We start from the raw sequence: 18128 nt of genomic DNA, 5'->3' as shown, positions 1-18128 counted from the left end.
CTGCCACGCTCTGCCCGATGCCGAATCCCTCCGGCACACGAGGCAGTGTGGCGGCTGCGAGGGGGTGACCAGGAGGGAAGTGCCGGGGGCAGACCTGGTGCTTGGGGGAAGAAATGTTTTGGGAGGACTCAGGAACTTTCACGAGCCAGCAGATCCCTGTGGAGAGTGCGGCGGGACTGGCGCTGCCGGCTCCATTGTTTCAGCTCTTCCTGCCCGGCACCCCCGGCTGTGAGCGTTCCACCTTGCTCCCAGGGCTGGGCTGGCTGAGAGCTGGCTCTCAGGACTGGGAAGAGTTGGGGACCGAGTGGCTGCCCCACAGAGGCCCCTCTGCCCTGGCTGCCGCAGCGCCAAAGCACCGGCTGTGCTTGGTTATCGCCCGCCCCTGCCCCTCGGTGTTATCAGGCAGCTGCAGCTGGGCTGGTGCTGGGGACACAAGGGCCACCATCCCCATCCATGGGCTGGTGCTGGGGACACGAGGGCCACCATCCCCATCCATGGGCTGGTGCTGGGGACGTGAGGGCCAGCATCCTCGTCCACAGGCTGGTGCTGGGGACATGAGGACCAGCATCCTCGTCCACAGGCTGGTGCTGGGGACATGAGGACCAGCATCCCCATCCACAGGCTGGTGCTGGGGACATGAGGACCAGCATTCCCAGCCACGGGCTGTTGCCAGGGACATGAGGGCCAGCATCCCCATCCACGGGCTGGTACTGGGGACACGAGGGCCAGCATTCCTGGCCACAGGCTGGTGCTCAAGACATGAAGGCCAGCATCTGCAGCCTCGTGGAAAGTAATGCCTGGGCTGCGGTCCTGGGACAGGCACCATCCCTGTGCCTCGGGGTGCCCTGGCTGGGGGCTCTGGCTGAGGGCCGGAGCGGGCTGTGGGCCAGGGCCCTGGCGTGCTGGGCTGCCGGTTTGCCTTGGCACAGGCCCCACTGTTGTTGGCGGGAGCAATTGTCTCTGCCTCGCTCCCTGTGCTGGGGAAGCATCACCCGGTTCCCTTCCCATGTGCCCCACTGTGGGGATGTGGCCCCGGCTCACCCCGAGCACTGGCGGCTCTGGCACAGCCATGGCAGTGATGAGGCAGCTCCTGGCCCTTTCTGGGGACACCCGGGAGTGGCCATCCCGCACCCCTGCCGTGCTTGGGGACACCCCAGGGTGGCTGCTTCACGATGTGCCCCGAAGGGACAGCCAGGGAAGGTGTGTGGGTCCCCACCGGTGCTCCCTATGACACACGGTGCTCCCCGGCTTACCGCTCCCCCCTCTCCCCCGCACAGCCGCCTTCCCCCGGGGCTACGCCCCCCCTCCCGTTGCCGCTAGGATGCCAGGGACCCCCGGTTCCACCCAGTGCCGCTCGCCCACCCCTTCCCGCTGCTGCTGTGGTCCCAGGGACCCCCGGGGCCGCCGCTCCCCCAACCGCTCCCGCTGCCGCTGTGGTACCAGGGTCCCCCGGTGCTGCCGCCGCTCCGTCCGTCCACCCCGCTCCCTCCTCCCCCTCCCCCGCCCCGAGACCGGGACCGGCCCCGCGCGCTCACGCGGGCGCTGCAGCCGCGTGGCCCCCGCTGCGCCTCCCCATTGGCTGCGCGCCTGGCTGGTGGGCGTGGCCGCGGCGGGACCGGCCCGAACCGGCTCTCCCCGCAGGGGAGCGGAGGGAGGAGAGATGCACTACGCCAGCGCTCCTTTTGATTGGCCGCGCCGGGCTGGATGGGCGGGACAGCTCTCCGGAGCGCCGCGCGATTGGCCGCTGGGAGGGCCGAGGGGTCGTGTCCCGCCCCGGACCCGCCCCCGCCTCCGTGACACGGCGCGGCGCTTATATCGGGGCGGCGCGGCGCGGCGCGGAGCGCGGGCAGAGATGGCGGCGGGAGCGGCTGGGCCGTGCAGCCTCCTGGCGCTGCTTCTCCTCGGCGGGCTGGCCGCCGGCGTCGCGGGGACAAGTACGGGACGGCGGGGGCTCGGGCTGGGCTGGGGCGGCTTTAGCCGGGGGGGGACGGGGGGTGTCTCTGCGGGGCGGCCCGTGCCGGGGGTCCCGGCTCCGCGGAGCGGCTCTCGCCCCGTGGCGGGGAGCCGGGCTCCGCGGCGGGCTTGAACAGGGGGGGTGGAGCGGCGGAGCGGCGCTGGAGCCGGCCGGGACCCAGCGGGCGCCCTGCGGCGAGGCACGTCGCACGGCGGGTGGGGCCGGGCCTGGGCCCGGCGTTCGGGGGCGGGGAGGGGGGTGACCCTGTGCTGAGGGAGCGGGGGGGGGGGGGGGGGTGGGAGAGCGGCGGGGCTGGGGCAGGGTGGAGGGTCCCGGGGGCTGGGGGCGTCCTGGGGTCTGTGGCTGGGCTGGGGGCTGTGAGGAGGGAGCGGGGGGGCCTGGGGACGTCCCACAGCCTGTGACGGGGCTGGGGGCTGTGAGGAGGGAGTGGGGGGGGGGGCTGGGGGAGCCTGGGGGGCTGTGAGGAGGGAGCGGGGGGGGGCCTGGGGGGTCCCGCAGCCTGTGGCGGGGCTGGGGGCTGTGAGGGGGGGGCCTGGGGGGGGTCCCGCGGGCTGTGGCTGCCCCTGGGCCGCGGGCCATGCGAGCTGGCCCTGAGGGGGAAAGGCCCTGCGGGGGTGCCCAGCTGCTTTCCCTGTGGGGAAACCAAGGAAATTTATTCCTCGCAGCCATTTCTCGGGTTTCCAGGGCTTATCCAGGAGCAGCAGGGCGCTCGGTTTTAAATCCCTAAAGATGCTCACGTGGTGCTTAAGTTGATAATCCCCTAATGAGGGAACAACACCTCGGCCCCCCACCCCCTGCTCTGCAGCTGGGGGCTTGCAGCAGCCTGTTGGGTGCCTAGGGGCAGGACCCCAGAGGGGCTGGGACCTGCTGGGTGCTGCTGATGTTCCGTTCCATTCCCTCACTTATTGAGCCAGATCCTGGCCCGTCGGCCAGTTCAGGGCTGCCTGGAGGACTCCGCAGTCTCTGATTCATACCTGGTGCAGGAGGTGCTGATGGTGAAGGCTTTGTTTTGCTGTGAGCACTAGCCTGTTCTTCCTGGCTGTTCTGCGGGTACTAAAAAAGTCACCACCTGTTTGTGGTATCAGACTTAGTGCAGTGCGGTTGAGCCAAACCCAACAATTGAAGGCAAAAGAGTGGCAGGCTTCTGAAAAATCCAGGGGTAGTGATGGAATTGTCTGCTCCATTGTGGCAGAGTTGCATTTTAATACTGGAGAGCAGGGGAGAGCCTTCTGAACTTCACGCTTAGGGGGTAGAACAAGGAGTTTCATGAACTAACCTGAAATGGCCCATGTTGGCTGCTTCCTGCTCCCTCTGCCATGCTGAGCGCTGGTGGGGACCTGCCACATGCTGTCCCCTGCCTAAGGGATCAACACAAATGCCATGTGGAGGAGGCTGTTTCTATCCTTGGTCTGAAAAGCCTCAGAAGGAAAAGCTGCTACACAGGCCCATCGGTTCTGCAGCGTGTGTGTCCTGCCCCGGCTGTGGGGCTCTTGGGCTCGGTGCATTGCACTGCCAATTCTCCACATAAGCAGGGTGGGGAGGCTGGGAAGTGAGGGGGTTTACCTCTCAACGGTATTTAGATTTGGCTGTAGAGCAGACTGAGAGATAGATCTTTTAAACTGCAATATCCCAGCTTTTGGTAGCTCACCACGCAGAACAACTGGCTGAAGCGTAGGTAGGTGTGTGCTTGTACCCTGTGCCCTCAGGAGGAGGTATCCTGATGGAAAGCACTGGTCTTTGACTTGGCTGTGTTGGGACTGCCTGGTTATGCGAAGCCCAAGGAGGCAGTACATTCTATAGTTGTTAATGGAAATGACAAATAGTGTCGGAGGCTCAAACATCCCCTCCCGAGGCCAGGAAACAAAGGTCATGCTGGAGAGGAGAGCATACTCTGTGGGACAGGGCAGTCTCCTGCCAGGCTCGGTTGCCCAAGCATGGTCCCTGACACTGTTTACACCCCATGAACTCCTCCCTCTGCCCCCGGGCGAGAGGTTGTTTTTAGTTTGAAGGTGGCTGGAGAGGAGTTATCTGGTCTTGTCTGCCTTCACCCTGCTGTCCCAGCTTGGTCAGATACCGCACAGTGCCCAAGGGGAGTGTCCAGCTCAGTTCTGAGAAGAATCTCTTGTTTTTGTGAGCTGATTTCAGTGTGCAGCCCATCACCATTTGGGAAATGTTTTGAGTAGCTCTGATCGATTCCACTGGATTGATGCCGGCTGTGCTTGTGTGTCCCTGCACTCAGCAGGCGTGTTCCCCAGCCTTGAGTGCCCAGGATTTTTGATTGCCTGGCTTGCTTTGTGTTGGGAGCAGAGGGGGTTATTAATCCCATGTGAATGCAAATGGTACTTGCTGTTGTTAGGGCTTGCTAAAGCTTTTTAGCCTGTCTGAACTGCATGAAGTGCCCTCTAACTCAAAGCAAATAACCTTGCAACAGCTTATTTTGTTGGTATACAATAATCACCTTGTATCTGTTAAACAAAAAAAAAACAACAAAACAAAAAAACCCCCTCGATGTTTACTAGCTCCCATTTAAAATCAGGCTGTAGTTAAAGTGGGACAGGCTTTTACAAGTGCTGCAGACAGTTCTGTAACTTGTCGGAATTAGGTAGTTGGGAGTGTTTAATCACAGGCTTGTGGTGTAAAAAAGCCCCATCAGGCATACAGGTCACTTCTAGAAGTGAAACTCGGTGTCTGGGGAAGTTGCTTACAGCTGATACCCTCCTATGGTTTTTTGGATCCCTGTCACCTCCTGCTTCTTTGTAATAATCTGCCTTCTCCTAAAAGTGTCTTGGTCTAAGATCAGGGTCAGATCTCTTTCCTTGTCCAGGTCCAGGCATGTCTGTTCTTCCAGCCTTTCAAAGCTTTAGTATGTAAAGCTAATTTTTCCTTTGGGAAATGTGGCATTGTTTTATTTGGGACACTGAAACTTAGCTTGCAGACTTGCTTGTATTTTTCTGAAGTTTGAGCAGACTTGGGTTTTGTAATACTGATTTGTTTCTATGGACACAAAAAATGGGCATAAGATTTCTTGCCAAAACATCTTCAGGTACATATTAAAAAAAAAAAAAATTAGCTCCCAAACTCACCTCCTATGTGTCTGTACATCACAGTGTATATAAGGAGGATTTTGTATAATGAGGAACCTTTAAGTGCTCAATAACAGAGTGAATTAATTTCCTGGAAGCTGTCTCTGCGTGCGGGGTGCCCCATAAGCCTGCCCTTGGCACGTCTGAAGTGTAGTCAGCATGCGGGAAGGATGTGTCGCAAGCTCCACTAGTTCTTCTTAACTCTGAGTCGATTCACGTAAGTGATTTTGATGATGCCTTTTCCAGAAGCGGTGTTGCTGCTAGAGCCTCCCTTCCTGCCCCTCCAGAACAGCTCCCCCGGGGCCTGCCCTTCTGGCTGCCTGGTGATGGTTTGCACCCTGGGGTGGCTGGTCACAGTGCCTGTTGCTGCACCTAAAGGTGTTTAGCAGCTCAGCTTTCCAGTCTGGTGACTCACGGACCTACCTTTGGACTGTGTTTTCAAAAGCTGAGCCCCCTGGCTTCTCGCCGCAAGAGCAGTTTGAAAAATACCGTAGTTGTAGCCTGCAGCTGCTTCTTGCTCTTTTAATCCGTTTATTTCTAATTTAGCCTGGCAAAGTTATCTTGCCTGAGATAAAAAGTCTGATTTCAGTGTTTGTGTGAAAACAAAAGTTCATGTTTCCTCACCTGGCTTGTGACATCTTGCAGGCTGCAAGGCATTCCTCCCCCTAAAAAAAACTTATCTTAAATTGTTTTTAAAAGTATCTGCCATGTATCTTAGTGAGCAGAGGTGTGGAACAAGCGTGTGAGAGCGAGGCAGAGAGCAGCCCTTGCAGCGCAGTGAGGGCTGGCAGATGAGAGGCCAGCGAAGGGAATGGTATGTGTGGCAGTGCACAGTGTCCCCTGGTCACCACGCAGGGTATGTGTGGCAGTGCACAGTGTCCCCTGGTCACCACGCAGGGTATGTGTGGCAGTGCACAGTGTCCCCTAGTCACTGTGCAGCATTGGGAGTGCCTGGGACCCAGCCTGCTCCCAGCTGACCTCAGGCATGGCAGCAAGGGGGAATGGGCACGTTCCTCTCCAGGGTGAGAGGGGAGTAATGAAGCACTTTTCCCGTGGCAGTTGCCTTAAAACTGACTCAGCAGGGCTTGGTCTGCTCTGGGTACTGCCCTCCCCGCGGTGGGACGCATGCTGCCAGCCTTCCATCGCGACCTGCAGCGGGTGCTTTGGCAGACCCGTGCCAGAGTGCAGGGGATGCTTAATTTGTCTGGGGACCATGGAGGCTGGGTAAGCCCTTGCAACAAAACCCTGTTCTTGTCTTCATCCAGAACTGAAATTGCCTGGGGACCGAGTGAGTGTTGGGGAAGCATTGCAGGCACTTGGTCTGCCCCAGCAAGTGTCGTGTTGCAGCGCTGTCCCTCGTGGAAGATGGGCAGTGCCATGACTGCTGTGGGTTTCTTGTTTTTATAGTGGCAAATGCTATATGCTGGTTTGTGTGTTCTGGTTTTGCAGCTGAGTTGCAGGAAGTGTTGACTGGAGGAGCAACAATTAAAAATAACAGCCCTGTCTGAGCTGGGCAGAGTTCAGAGAGCGTGGAGGGGAGGGAGGGAAGACTATGCTGATCTGAAGGTCGTGTGTGTCCTCTTCTCAATGGCTGACTTGTTTTTTTGCTGTAGAGGGTGATTTCTTGCTTTGCACTAACACTTTGCACTAATACCTCTTCAACTCATAGCTGGTTTTATAAAGTCACCACTGTCTCAAAAGAGACTGACTCAGGACAGCGTCGAGTTGTACTGCGAGGCGATTGGCAATCCCATCCCTGAGATCCAGTGGTGGTTTGAGGGAAACGAGCCAAATGAGACCTATGCTCAGCTCTGGGATGGTGCACGGCAGGACCGTGTCAAAATCAACGCCACCTACAACCTGCACTCTACCAGTACCATCTACATCGCAAACCTCACAAGCGACGACTCGGGCATGTATGAGTGCCGGGCTAGCAACGACCCTGACCGCAACCACTTGTCGAAGAGCCCCAAAGTCAAGTGGATCCGTTCCCAGGCGAACGTTTTTGTCATCGAACGTGAGTGGCCACACAGGCCTTGGCACTTGCTCGGACACCAGTGTCTTGAGTCTCCTGCCATGCTCACCCCTGCACCCGTGTCCTGTGGCTCCCGAAAGCTCCCCTCACCCTCCCATCCCAGCTGTAGAACCGAGAGACTCCCACCCTCTGTCATCTCCCTCACCACTTGTGACTTGACCCAAAATGGTCCTGCTCAAAAAGGGTTGTGGCTTCCCAACCAAAACGCCCTTCGGCAATCCCGTGCCTTTTCCGGAGCCAAAGACCTGGAACCTGCCGCTTATTTCCCGAGTGCCTCCAAGTCCCGGTGCTGGCTTGCAGAATTGAGTCTTGATTCTGTGGTAGACTCTGCCCTAACCACCACTGACAAACCGGCCCTTCCCTACAGCTCGTACAGCTTCTGCTCCTCTCAACAGTCCGGCTTTAAGCTCGCTTTCTTGCTAGTGATACAAGCTGTGGGGAACAAAACTTGCTTTGAGTTTCTTGAGATGCAACCGTTTTTGAAATGGCCGTGTCTGTGTGCGACACTGAATGTGTTATAGTTGCTTGTCCTGTGGAAGTGACTGGGTTCCCTCTAGTTACAGAGCTGGCAGTCGAGCTCTGGAGCTCACAGGCAGCTGCTTTGAGTAACAGAAACCTGGGCCAGTGTCAGGGATTTAAAAAATCCTGCTAAGGTCTTACCATGAATCCTGAAGTTAGCAGAGCAGCACAGCAGTCTTCTCAGCATAAATGTGCTAGGGAATACAGAACTCCAGCAGAACCTTCTTCCAGTGGGATTTGGGTAGGAGGAATAGCAAAATGTCTGTCAGCCCTGTGCAAAAATTGTTGCTTCCAAGAGATTGAAAGGAAGGGTAGGAACCATAGTGCTACCAGGGCTGTGCAGCGGTGCTGCTAATGGCAGCAGTTTCCTTGAATTGCCTCCTACAAGTAGAAATGCCTGAGTCATGTTGCATAATTTACTGCTGCTTGGCTCATGGAGGCCCCAAGACCTTTCGGAGTCGTGGTTCTGTGTGTTCTCCCTGGAGTAGATCTAACTCTTAATCTGGGCTGCATCAGGTGATGCTCATACTGCTCACCTATGGTCTTGTTTGCTACCCCTCACAAGAGAGGATCTTGAACTGCCATCCATTTCCTTACCTGAAGGTGTCTAAAGCTGCTCAGATTCTGGAAGGTGTTGACACAGAGTGCTATAGTGGCTCATAAAAGCAGAGCGCCATGCTCTGCCCTTCACAGTATGACCTTTCCTATTGCTTATCGAGCACTTAGCTCTGCTGGAGCTGCACCCATTGTAGGGACAGCAGGAGGCTCAGTGATCCAGCACACATGGCAGTGGTCCTGCTCGTGGTGGGAGCAGCTGCAAGGCCAGCGCTGGTTATCGCTAGGTGCAGTCAGGCCCTCGCTGCCTGGCATTCGAGTCTCTCCTATGCTGGTGTCACCAGTTCTGGTAGGAAACTGTTTGCAGAGGTAAGTGAAAGCTATGATAGAGACCAGAAGGAGCTGTGGGTTTTGCAGTAGAGGTTCTTGGGCAGGCATGTGACCTCTGGGATACTGGTTGTTAACTTCCATTGAATTGTTTACAAATGCAGGTCCAGAAATCAAAGCTCATGTAACTGGTGTCTCTGGCAAGCTGATCCTCAGCTGTAACATCACTGCGCCTTACCCTGCCATCAAGGGGCACGAATGGATGCACGGGGACAAGATACTTCAGACGGACACAGAGTCAAGTGCTTTCACCAGTTACACGTGAGTGTCAGGGGCAAGGTCAGATAAGAATCTGAACACAGGCCTCAGGTTTTTTACCGGAGGCAGTTCATGTTTCCTATCTGCTGAACCCGAAGCGAAATGCTTTCAGTCTTGCTGAAAATGTATGCTTTTAAACTTTAGAACATAAGATGAGCTAAGCAACACTTTGGTAAGGCCCAACATTTCCTCCTTTACGAGGAGGACAGGGCAAAAAGGAGGAGGAAGGGAAAGTTATATGCCGCAAATACCCTCTTAGTAAGAGAAGTTCTGCTGCTTCATGTTTTTACGCAGGTGTTCAGCTGGGCTCTGGTTTGTCAGGTGCAGCATGGCTGGGGCTGTCGTCTGACCTGAGTCCACACTGTCTGTCTGTGCTGACATCAGTGTGCTGGAGCTGTTTTCCCAGGGTTTTGAGGGACCCCTGCTCTGAGCAGGATGTCAGCTCCCTGCTCCCGGAGGCCATGTGTGGAATGAGAGACTCCCGTGTATGCTGTCTGCGCCTCTGGGTTTTATGTACCATTCCAAAGTCCAACCGTTCTTACAGAACAAGCTGGGAAGCTGCCCCTGAGTTCTGGTCAGTGCTCAGAAACTGTTTGCAGGATGTAGCAGAGCAGAAACGGGAATACCAGCCTTATTGTAACAGTGCAGTGAGCTTTCCTTTTTGATTACAGTCAGGCCTGGCTGGCAGTGACCCAGCAGCTGTAGAGGCATCATGTCCTTTTGTATGGCAGTGCCGACGTGCCTGTCTCCCCATAGCAACAGGGAGCTGAACAAGGATTAAAGTATTTATAACCCAGCCTCCCTCGCGTGACCTCAATTCCTCAGCTGAGTGGTTTTTGGAAGTGGGAAGCGCCATGCACAGTAGAACTAACAAAACAGCCTGTTGTCCCAGTGCAGCCACAGGACTGAAACTTTGCCTGCCCCTTCCCTTGAGTGGGCATTACTAAGCTGCAGAATGAGGTGTTTGTTGCAGTGCAGTGTAATCCACTAAATCTCATTGCAGCAGCTTTACAAAAAGGAAAATGGGAGAGTTCTCCCTACGCTTGGGTCAATCCAGAGTAATCCAGCCTGGGTGTTTCTTTGCCACTGCTTTGCCATGTGTTTCAGTTGGCTTTTCTGCAGGGGAAGAGCAGCCTTCCTCTGAACCTGTTGTCCTAAACTCCTTGCTGGCCTCCTTTAGAGGTGAACCGCAGGGCTGATGTCTTAACCTGGGGTGTGTGGCTGTGTCCTGGGTTGTGCTGGCTAGAGGACTCCCTTGCTGCACCTCAGATTCTGTTGGCTTTGCACAGTAGGGTATGGTTGTGGTTTGTTTTTTTTTACATGAGTCTGGAGTCTGTATGGAAGAGGGAAGAGCATGAAGTTGGCTGCTTCTGAATGGTACATACAGCACTGCACCTGGGTATGGTGTAGTGTTGTCCTGGTGCTCCTGGTTTTCTTCATCTGTACTAGCTAACAGTTTTGGTCTTCAATTTTTTTGCCCTTTGTAGAGTCCCTGATAGCAAGAGTGCTTTGGGCTAGGGAGTGAATGCTGCTGGTTTTCAGGATTCAGGACACAGGGTCAGGAGGCCTCAGTGATGACTGACTTGACGGACCTGTGTTAGACTTGGTGTACATGAAACCCTCTTCTGACATCCTCACTCTTTGAGGGGAGAAGGGTGGAGAGTTGGGTTGCTGTAGATACGTGGTGCAGCGCAAGGACTGGTGCTGGAATGGGAGAAATTGCCTGTGGAGGAGATTGATGCCTAGCAGTGTCTCTTTCCATGGGTCTGGAGTTTGGTGTCTGTGGATGAGTCAGTTGTGCTGAATGCTTATCTGACATCCTGTTCTCTGGCAGAATCGAGGGGAAGATGGAAGAGCACTCTGGTGTCTATGATTGCGTCTACAAAACAAACCCAGTGATAAAAGCACAAGTGAATATTTCAGGTAACTTCATATGTTTGCTTCTGGGTCCGAGGAGGGGAGTGGAGAAGCTGCGTTCTCCTGAAGGCTTTGCTTTGGTATCTTTTCAGCTGCTTAAAGCTGCTTCTAGTCCTTACTGATAAGGCTGCAAGACTCTACACGTGTACTACTGGGCTTGCTCTGTGAGGCAGCTCCATTTTATCAGGCAGCTAAAGCGTCTGTAGGGTCAGCTCTTAGACCTTGCATTAAAGCAGCCTTCTGCTGTGGGCATGCTCCCACAAGAATAACGGGAGAGGGATGATACCTGGTGGGCGAATGTGTCTGAGCCTTTCTCGAAGCAGCTTGATGTGCTTTCCTTTCTGAAAATGCTGGACAACGGGCAAGCGAGGAGAACAGACCCACTAAGGCATTTTGGAAACTGAAGTCAGGCTATATGGGTAACGGCATCTGATGCTGGCTGGAGGGGCTGCAGGGAGCACGAATCTACGTGCTTTCTACGGTGAGGTGCCTGAATTTCTTTTTCTCTTGGTTATAGTTCCACCCCAAGTGACGGCGTACAAGAAGTCTGAGCATGGGAATGAAGGGGACACTGGTGTGCTGACCTGCAAGAATCCCTCTTTCCCCCCTGTTTTCTCTTGGCTCTGGTACAAAAGTGGTCAAGAGGTAAGTGCTGTGGTTTGATGCTCTTTCTCCTCTTCTGCCTACTCTGTTTCCCAGCAAAGAGGTGGAGGACCTTGCCCCATCAGAATTAGCTGTTTCAAAGTAGCCCTCGGTGCTGTGGCAAGGAGGATTCCTGTAGTAGTAGAACCATGTGTAGTAAGTGAGCAGCTCCCCTCATCTCAGCACTGCCCTGAGAGCTGTCTCCCTTTCTCCCTCCCTCCAGCCCATCATCAATGGTTCTGGTCGATACATTATCAAGTCCAGTGGCAACAAGACAGAGTTACGTATTCTTAAACTGAATATTGAGGAGGATACGGGTGACTACCACTGCAATGCCACCAACTCTTACGGCTCTGGTGGTGCTACAGTGAACCTGCGCGTACGCAGCCGTCTAGCAGCACTCTGGCCCTTCCTGGGTATTGTGGCAGAAGTCCTCGTTCTTGTCACCATCATCTTCATCTATGAGAAGAGGAGGAAGCCAGATGAAGTTCTTGATGGTAAGAGGTGCCTGGGGTTAAATCTTTCTGGGCAGACCAAGTGACTTGTAGGGTGCAAGCAAAATGTTCTTTTGGAGTTCCCTTTATCGGATGGGCCTTAATTTGAGGGCTGCTTCTTGGGGCACTCCTTGTAAAACGATTGTAGTCTTTGCCAGGCTGCTTTAGGGTGAAGTTGCAAGTACTTGTGCTTTTCGAACAGTCCTTCAGCAAGCTGTGCTTTGGATCTGGAGCGAGATAAGATTCAGTGCTGGTCAGCCTGGCCTTTTGTCTCACCAGTTCCTCTGCACTTTGCTCAAGTGCTTCACGTGAGTGTCTGCAGGACTGAGCTGGCTTTGGCAGCTAATGTTCTGGAGAAGCTGATTTCAGAACAAGTAGTAGAGCTTTTTTGGTGCTGCAGAATCGAGGGACTGCGTTAGTGGCTCTGTAAGACTAGGCTTAGCTTAATTCGCGTTCAGTTCATGGATCTGTTTTGGGTCCTCTGATCCACGCATCCTGACTCCAGGAGACTTCCTCAAGGCCTGGTGCTCTCTTTATTCTGTTCTGGGAATATCAGCTCCTCCCTTTCCTTATCAGTAAGGATCTGCATTGTGTTAGCCCAGCCACCCATCCCTTATCTGATCCAGTTAACAATGAAGTGTAAATGCTTGGTATCCTTCCTGCTTGCTGGGTCAGGCCCCTTAGCCCTGGAACAGCACATCAGGCAGGCTGAGTGGAGTGAGGGTGCAGCAGAGGGACTGAAACTAAATATCCCTCCCCTTGGGGAACTTTACTCGAGGCAGTTTTACAAGCGGAGGCTTTGTCCTCTTGACACTCTTGGCTGGAAGGCAGATGTCTTTCTAAGGCTGTTGTAGCTGCATCTTCCAGCAAAAAAACTATAGCCTGTGAGTGTAGAGTGATCTGGCTTCTGATGGCATCAGCCTGGGCCAGATCATGTCGAGTGCTGACCTGTCAGAGCTGTAGCAGATGCTTTGACAGATGAAGACTGGGCATGTGTCCTGAAGTGTCCTGATGCTCCTTGGCCAGAGCTCTTAAGCTCAGGTTCCCAAGTGCTTGCGGATGAGGGTACAGCACCATATAAAGCTTTAGACTTCCCTAGCGTAAGGTGGTTACCTCTTCCCAAAAGCCTTTGTAGCTTTGCCCCTCTTGAGAGGAGGCAGCAGTAAGGCATGGCTGAGCCAGCTCGGACAAATGCTGCTCCTCACGGTACGTGGTTGTGAGGATGATCCATTACCTGGGATGGGAAGAGTCTGGCTTGTGTGCGGTGTGATATCCTTGCTGGTGTTATCTTTCCACTCTTCCCTTCTCTGCTGCTGGGTGCCACCTCAAATGGTAAGTAGAAGATTTTGTGCCATGTTCCTGCAGCCGTCCTCTCACCAGCTGTATGCACGCACATCTTGGTGCCTGAGGCAGCCCCAATCCTTAGAGCATGGGCCTCACCGCTCGGTGCTGTTTGAGGGAAGCTGGGACTCTGGAAGAGATGATGGGCACCTTCCTGCTGGAAGGTGGCAGACTGCAGGGAGCTGGTGAAAGGCCCCAGGGCTTGGCACATGTCAGCAGCAATGTTTTCTTAGCCGTGCTTCTCAGCGTAGCAAGAATGTGGTGTGCAGTGCGATTATTGATTTCACAAAATGTGTGGGGAAGAAGAGCATACTGCTGCTGATGCTTAAAGCTTCATTCCCAAAACATCTTGTTTGGATTCCCCTTCACTTGCCGTTGAATTCTGCTCAGATCTGGGAGCCATCTGAGTTAGTGGTGCCGCAGGGGTGAGAGCAGCAGTGAGATCTGTGGCAGCTGGGCTGTTTTGCTGGGCGGATCTGTGGCGCTCTTTTTTCCAGTTCTGACTGCTGGTGGTGGGAAAGACTGGCTGGTCTGCTGAGGGTACACAGGGCGCAAGTGTTAAACAGATGTTCCCAGTCAGCAGTGCTGCTTTAGAGACTGGGATGCTTCCCTGTGTGACTGACTCGGTGGTCTCCTGGGGTGGTTAGTCCCAGGTGTGCCTCAGTGAGGTGCCAGACCTGACAGCTGCTGGCTGCCAGGGCGATGGTGACTTATCCTGTGAGCCAAGCCTACCCTGTGCCAACAGGAGCTTATGTCTAAGTTTGTGCCTTGTCTAAGCCTAGACAAGAAGCAGCTTAACTCATGCTGGGGGTGGTAGTCTTCCAGTAAGAAGTAGCCCCCTGCTCTGCCAGGTCCTGGCAAAATGAGCCCTGTGGGGGAGATGACCTTTTGTGTTCAGTGCTGTGCAGGCAGTAGTATCCAGTGTATCCAGTAACCAGTCTGAAATGCAGTGCTCAGAGTTTTAAGAGGTGACAGGGATTACTTCTTACATGCTGTTCCTGACACTACTCATTCTTTCTTTCTATGCTGTTCTGAATGTGAAGATGATGATGGAGGTTCTGCACCGCTGTAAGTACCTTGCTTTTTCCTGGTTAGCCAGACTTGTACTGGCAGATCGCATCCATCCAGGGAATCTGCTCTGAATATAAAAGCTAGCTGGTGTGGGGATGGCACACAAGCTTGCTGGGCAGGAGACTTTCCCCCCCAGGAATCATTTAATGTGACCTGGGTATGAGCCACATAAAATGGGGGATGGCACCAGTGTCTCAAACTGATGCTGTTCTCGTGACTAATGTCATTTTGCTTTACCTTGACCATCTATTTGGACCTGAATTACATTGCGGGGGGGGGCTTTGTGCTTTTTTTTCTTTCCTCACTGCCCCTTCTCTCTTTCCAGGAAAAGCAACGCCACAAACCACAAGGACAAGAACGTCCGCCAGAGAAATGCTAACTAAGAGAGGGGCCAGGTGAGTGCAACTCCCCAGGGTAGAGCCGCTGCCAAGAACAGTGGCTGTGCCAGGCTCTTTGCCCCCTCACAGCGAGGGGCTCCTACAGCAGCCTGGGTGCCTGTCTCTAGCTGTAACCCAGCTGGAGCTCTATCAGCTGCTCAGAGGTCTGGCCTGGCTGCACTGGCTGCATCTGCAAAGGGTCCCTGGGAGAAGCAGGAGCATCCATGCTGACAGAGGCTTTTCTGGCCCAGCATCATACTGCAGAATCTGGGAAGGCTGGGGGGGACATGTGTTGCCGTGAAGCTCAGGCACAGGCCTGGTAGAAACCTTCCAGAGCTGCTGGGACTGTGTGTGGGATAAGGCAGGGTGTCTGACCTCTGCCCAGGCAGGCGAGGGGAGAGGGAGAAGAATGTGTGGGACTACAATGGGGCTCTAAAGCATGGGAGAGTTAGGACTGCCTGGTAACTCCTGCCCTGGACTTGAGCAGGAGGTAAGTCCTAGCCCACAGCTTTACTGACGGGCTGCCTTTGTCCTGTACTGCTCCATCAGCCCCCTCTAGCACAGTGCAGCCTTACTGGTACAGCTGGGTTATCTAAGTGGCTTTTCTCTCTCTCTCTCTCCCCTGCCAGGTGACATGTAGATGAACAACTCATCTGGACAATTTTGTTTTCTTCTAATATTTTGGTAAAATAGCACCGTGAAATATTCTAGTGCGTCCTTGCGATTCAGTTACTTCACTTTCTAAAGAAACTTAAGTTGTAGAATCTAAAATACACTTTTTTTTATTAAAGAGTTGTGGGAGGGTTTTTCTACCTGTAAATGTAAATTCCTTGTTTCTGGTAGTCTAGGTCACTGGCTGTTTCTGTCCTAGGTTTGTTTGTGTTGGTACCGAGTGGGTGGGTGGGAGTACAGCTTGCTTCTTCCTCACCTCTGGGAAGAACAGGGTGTGTTGGACTGGGCCATTCTGAAATGCCCTCCTGCCCCACCTCAGTGTTTGAAGCCACTCAAAGAGCTGTAGAGAAGACCTGAACGTGCAGCGAGATGTGCGCAGTTCCTCGTGTGCTGCTCCACAGATGCAGGTGGCACAGCCTGGGTTCCCAGTTCTGTTGTCCTGCCCTGTTTGCGTGGGTCAGGAAGAAGCAGCTTTGGTGACAGTGGGAGATGACCCAGCCTGACCCGAGAGTTCCCAGGAAAGTAGTTCTGTGTCTCCCAGCGCATCACCTGGAGCAAGGCCATACCTTTCCCTAGCGTGGAAGCAGCACATGTCCCGTATGCCACTTGGGCAGGGCACCAGGCACGGCTGCTGTTGCCACTCCTGGGGAGCAGCGGGCAAAGGGCTCATTCCTCGGCACGTCCCGTCAGCCATCGGCTCCTCCAGAGCTGTTCTTAGTTACCCTAAAAATAGACAGACAACCAGGAGGCAGTGTGCTAGAGCTGGACACTGGATAAATGCAATTGCTTTTAACTTATTTCGTGGGTGGTTATATCTCTTCTCAGGTTGCTGCAGTGGGGGATTGGGGCAGAGTGAGCAGGGGCTGTGGTCAGTGCCGGGGGCAGTTTAACAGCGTGTGTTCTTGTGCTTGAGCCATTGTGATGTTTGCATGACATGGGAGCCTGAGAGCAGACAAGTGCTCAGTGGAGTCTAATACCTTTATTGCTGGGTAGCATTGAACTGTTCCATCTGTTAACACACTTCACAAATAAAGATGATTCTTTTTTTTTTTTTTCTTTCCCCCATCTTTGTTTGGACTCTAGTCTCTTCCCTATGGGCTGGACCCCTGGGTTGCCTGACCTGCTGACTCATTTCTGGCTGTAGAACGCAATGCTGTCTCTCGCAGCTCGGTGCCAGCTCTGACTGTACTCTGATCACCAAGTATTTGCAGCTCGAGAGGTGTTCAAGCCTTTGTGGAGGGAGACAAGTGGTGCTCCCTGCTCTGCAGAGCCTGGAGCATGCTTGCTTGTCTGGGGACAGGCATCACCTCTCCCTGCTGCACGGTTCCTTGTGGCTGTGGGGTCAAGGATCAGCCCTGTCCTACAGGAGCCTTTGCAGGATGTGCTGCTTGTGTGTCCTGTGCTTCTCTTAAGCAGTTATTTTTCTTTCGCCCTGCACTTTCCTGTGGTGGGACAGCAGAGGTGCAATGCCTTCGCTGCCTTTGCGTGCAACCTTGTGCCTGGGGAGAGGATGGATGATAATGGTGGGGGATCCTTTTCCTGCTGCCAGCCCTGTGCTCTGTCCCTTTGCAAGCAAGGCGGTGCTGGAGAGGAGCCACCGTGTCCTTCCAGCTGGTCCCAGTGGGTGACTGAGCCATGGCCTTGCAGCCTCAAGCTGTACCCAACTCTTTTTCCCTGTCCAGGAAGGGGTACCTGGGGAGCACGGCTGCGACTGCAGCGCTGTGCCTGGAGAGCTGATGCCTGCAGGAAGGTCTGGCAGCCCAGAGCGGCGGTGGCCGGGTCCCTCCTGATAGTTTCTGCTGCCTCAGTGTGTCATCAGCAGGGCTGACCGGGCAGCGTGGCTCTGCGGCATGGAAGTGGGTTATGCAAGCCTTCACAGCCAGCCTTGTGCTTGCAGGTGCTGTCTGGGTGAAAAAATCAATGCATGGCTTAATTTGCTTGATGAGGATTATGGGTCCTGCCTGACCCAGCTCTGGGCCGCCGCACAAAGCATCGCTTGTGCCTTTTGTTAGGCTGGGCAGGCCCAGAGGAGAAAAACAGCCTGGGGAGCTGGGATGGGGACGGGATGGGGACGGAGCAGCATCGTGCTGCTCTCTGCCGAGCCCGCTCTCCCACAGCAGCTGCCATGGTGAGCCAAGGCGAAGCCCTGCCGCGCTGCCGCACCGAGCTCTGTGCACGGCTGGTGCTCGGAGCTCTGCTCTGTCCCGGGGAGCGCAGGTGCTCCAGGCACTGCTGCCTGTGGGCATCCTGCTCAGCCTCCGTGTCTTGACGCCTTGGGGCGAGCCTGGCTGGGACCCCTGTGTTTGCTCCGGCCCCCTGTGCAGGTGGGCTCACTGGGGGCTATGCTGGGCTCGCAGGTGGGCTTGCCAGGGGCTACGCTGGGCTCAGGGCTGGTGGCCAGCACTGTGCTCGGGGGCGGTTTGGAGAAACAGGCTATTGCTTGGGGGCAGCTCTGCGATGCCAAGGGGGCGACTTGGTGCCGTGGCCTGGAGCGTAGGTTTTGGGGTCTCGTCCGTGGGGCTCAGAGCATGGGCATGGGGCAGGGCTGGCGTCGGCTGTGGCCGGCGTGGTTGCCGGACGCGGGGATGCCCGGCTGTGTTTCTGTACCGCGGGCAGCAGATGGTGCCACCCGCCGCGGCCACATTTTCCGTGTGGCACCGTGACCCCGAGTGGGTCTTGCCTGACCCCGGGCCTGTGGCAACCAGGGCGGCAAGAGCCGTGGCCCCTGCAGCGGGGGTGGCTCTGCTCCTGCATCCAGCCCTCGCTGGGGGCTTGGCCGGTGTCCCCATCCCGGTGCACCCC

At 55.1% G+C, this 18128-nt stretch overlaps 1 protein-coding gene across 3 annotated transcripts; it reads left to right on the top strand.

Moving 5' to 3' along the window:
• The first annotated feature begins 1801 nt into the window (after positions 1–1801).
• BSG (basigin (Ok blood group)) lies at positions 1802–16391 on the top strand. 3 transcript variants are annotated; one of them, XM_037384536.1, is made up of 9 exons: positions 1802–1934; positions 6728–7075; positions 8659–8815; positions 10647–10735; positions 11247–11374; positions 11595–11868; positions 14262–14274; positions 14603–14672; positions 15284–16391. In XM_037384536.1, exons 1-8 carry the CDS (start codon positions 1853–1855, stop codon positions 14658–14660), a joined length of 1149 nt encoding a protein of 382 aa, XP_037240433.1. In that variant the 5' UTR covers positions 1802–1852; the 3' UTR covers positions 14661–14672; positions 15284–16391. The 3 variants fall into 3 exon arrangements, with proteins under 3 accessions (XP_037240433.1, XP_037240432.1, XP_037240434.1); XM_037384535.1 differs by having other exon boundaries at positions 1803–1934; positions 14250–14274; XM_037384537.1 differs by lacking the exon at positions 6728–7075 and having other exon boundaries at positions 1803–1934; positions 14250–14274.
• The last annotated feature ends 1737 nt before the right edge of the window (positions 16392–18128 follow it).

This window comes from Falco rusticolus, chromosome 4, assembly GCF_015220075.1.
Source record: "Falco rusticolus isolate bFalRus1 chromosome 4, bFalRus1.pri, whole genome shotgun sequence".
In the NCBI taxonomy this organism is placed as follows: domain Eukaryota; kingdom Metazoa; phylum Chordata; class Aves; order Falconiformes; family Falconidae; genus Falco; species Falco rusticolus.
Note: the sequence above shows the minus strand (reverse complement) of the source record. Positions and strands in the feature narration are given on the sequence as shown.

Bases quoted from the DNA above. Each gene is read 5' to 3' on its own strand.
- BSG (XM_037384535.1), top strand. From the start codon at position 1,853: ATGGCGGCGGGAGCGGCTGGGCCGTGCAGCCTCCTGGCGCTGCTTCTC. The intron at 11,375-11,594 runs GTAAGTGCTGTG...CCCTCCCTCCAG, and splicing joins GGTACAAAAGTGGTCAAGAG to CCCATCATCAATGGTTCTGG. The intron at 11,869-14,249 runs GTAAGAGGTGCC...CTGAATGTGAAG, and splicing joins GCCAGATGAAGTTCTTGATG to ATGATGATGGAGGTTCTGCA.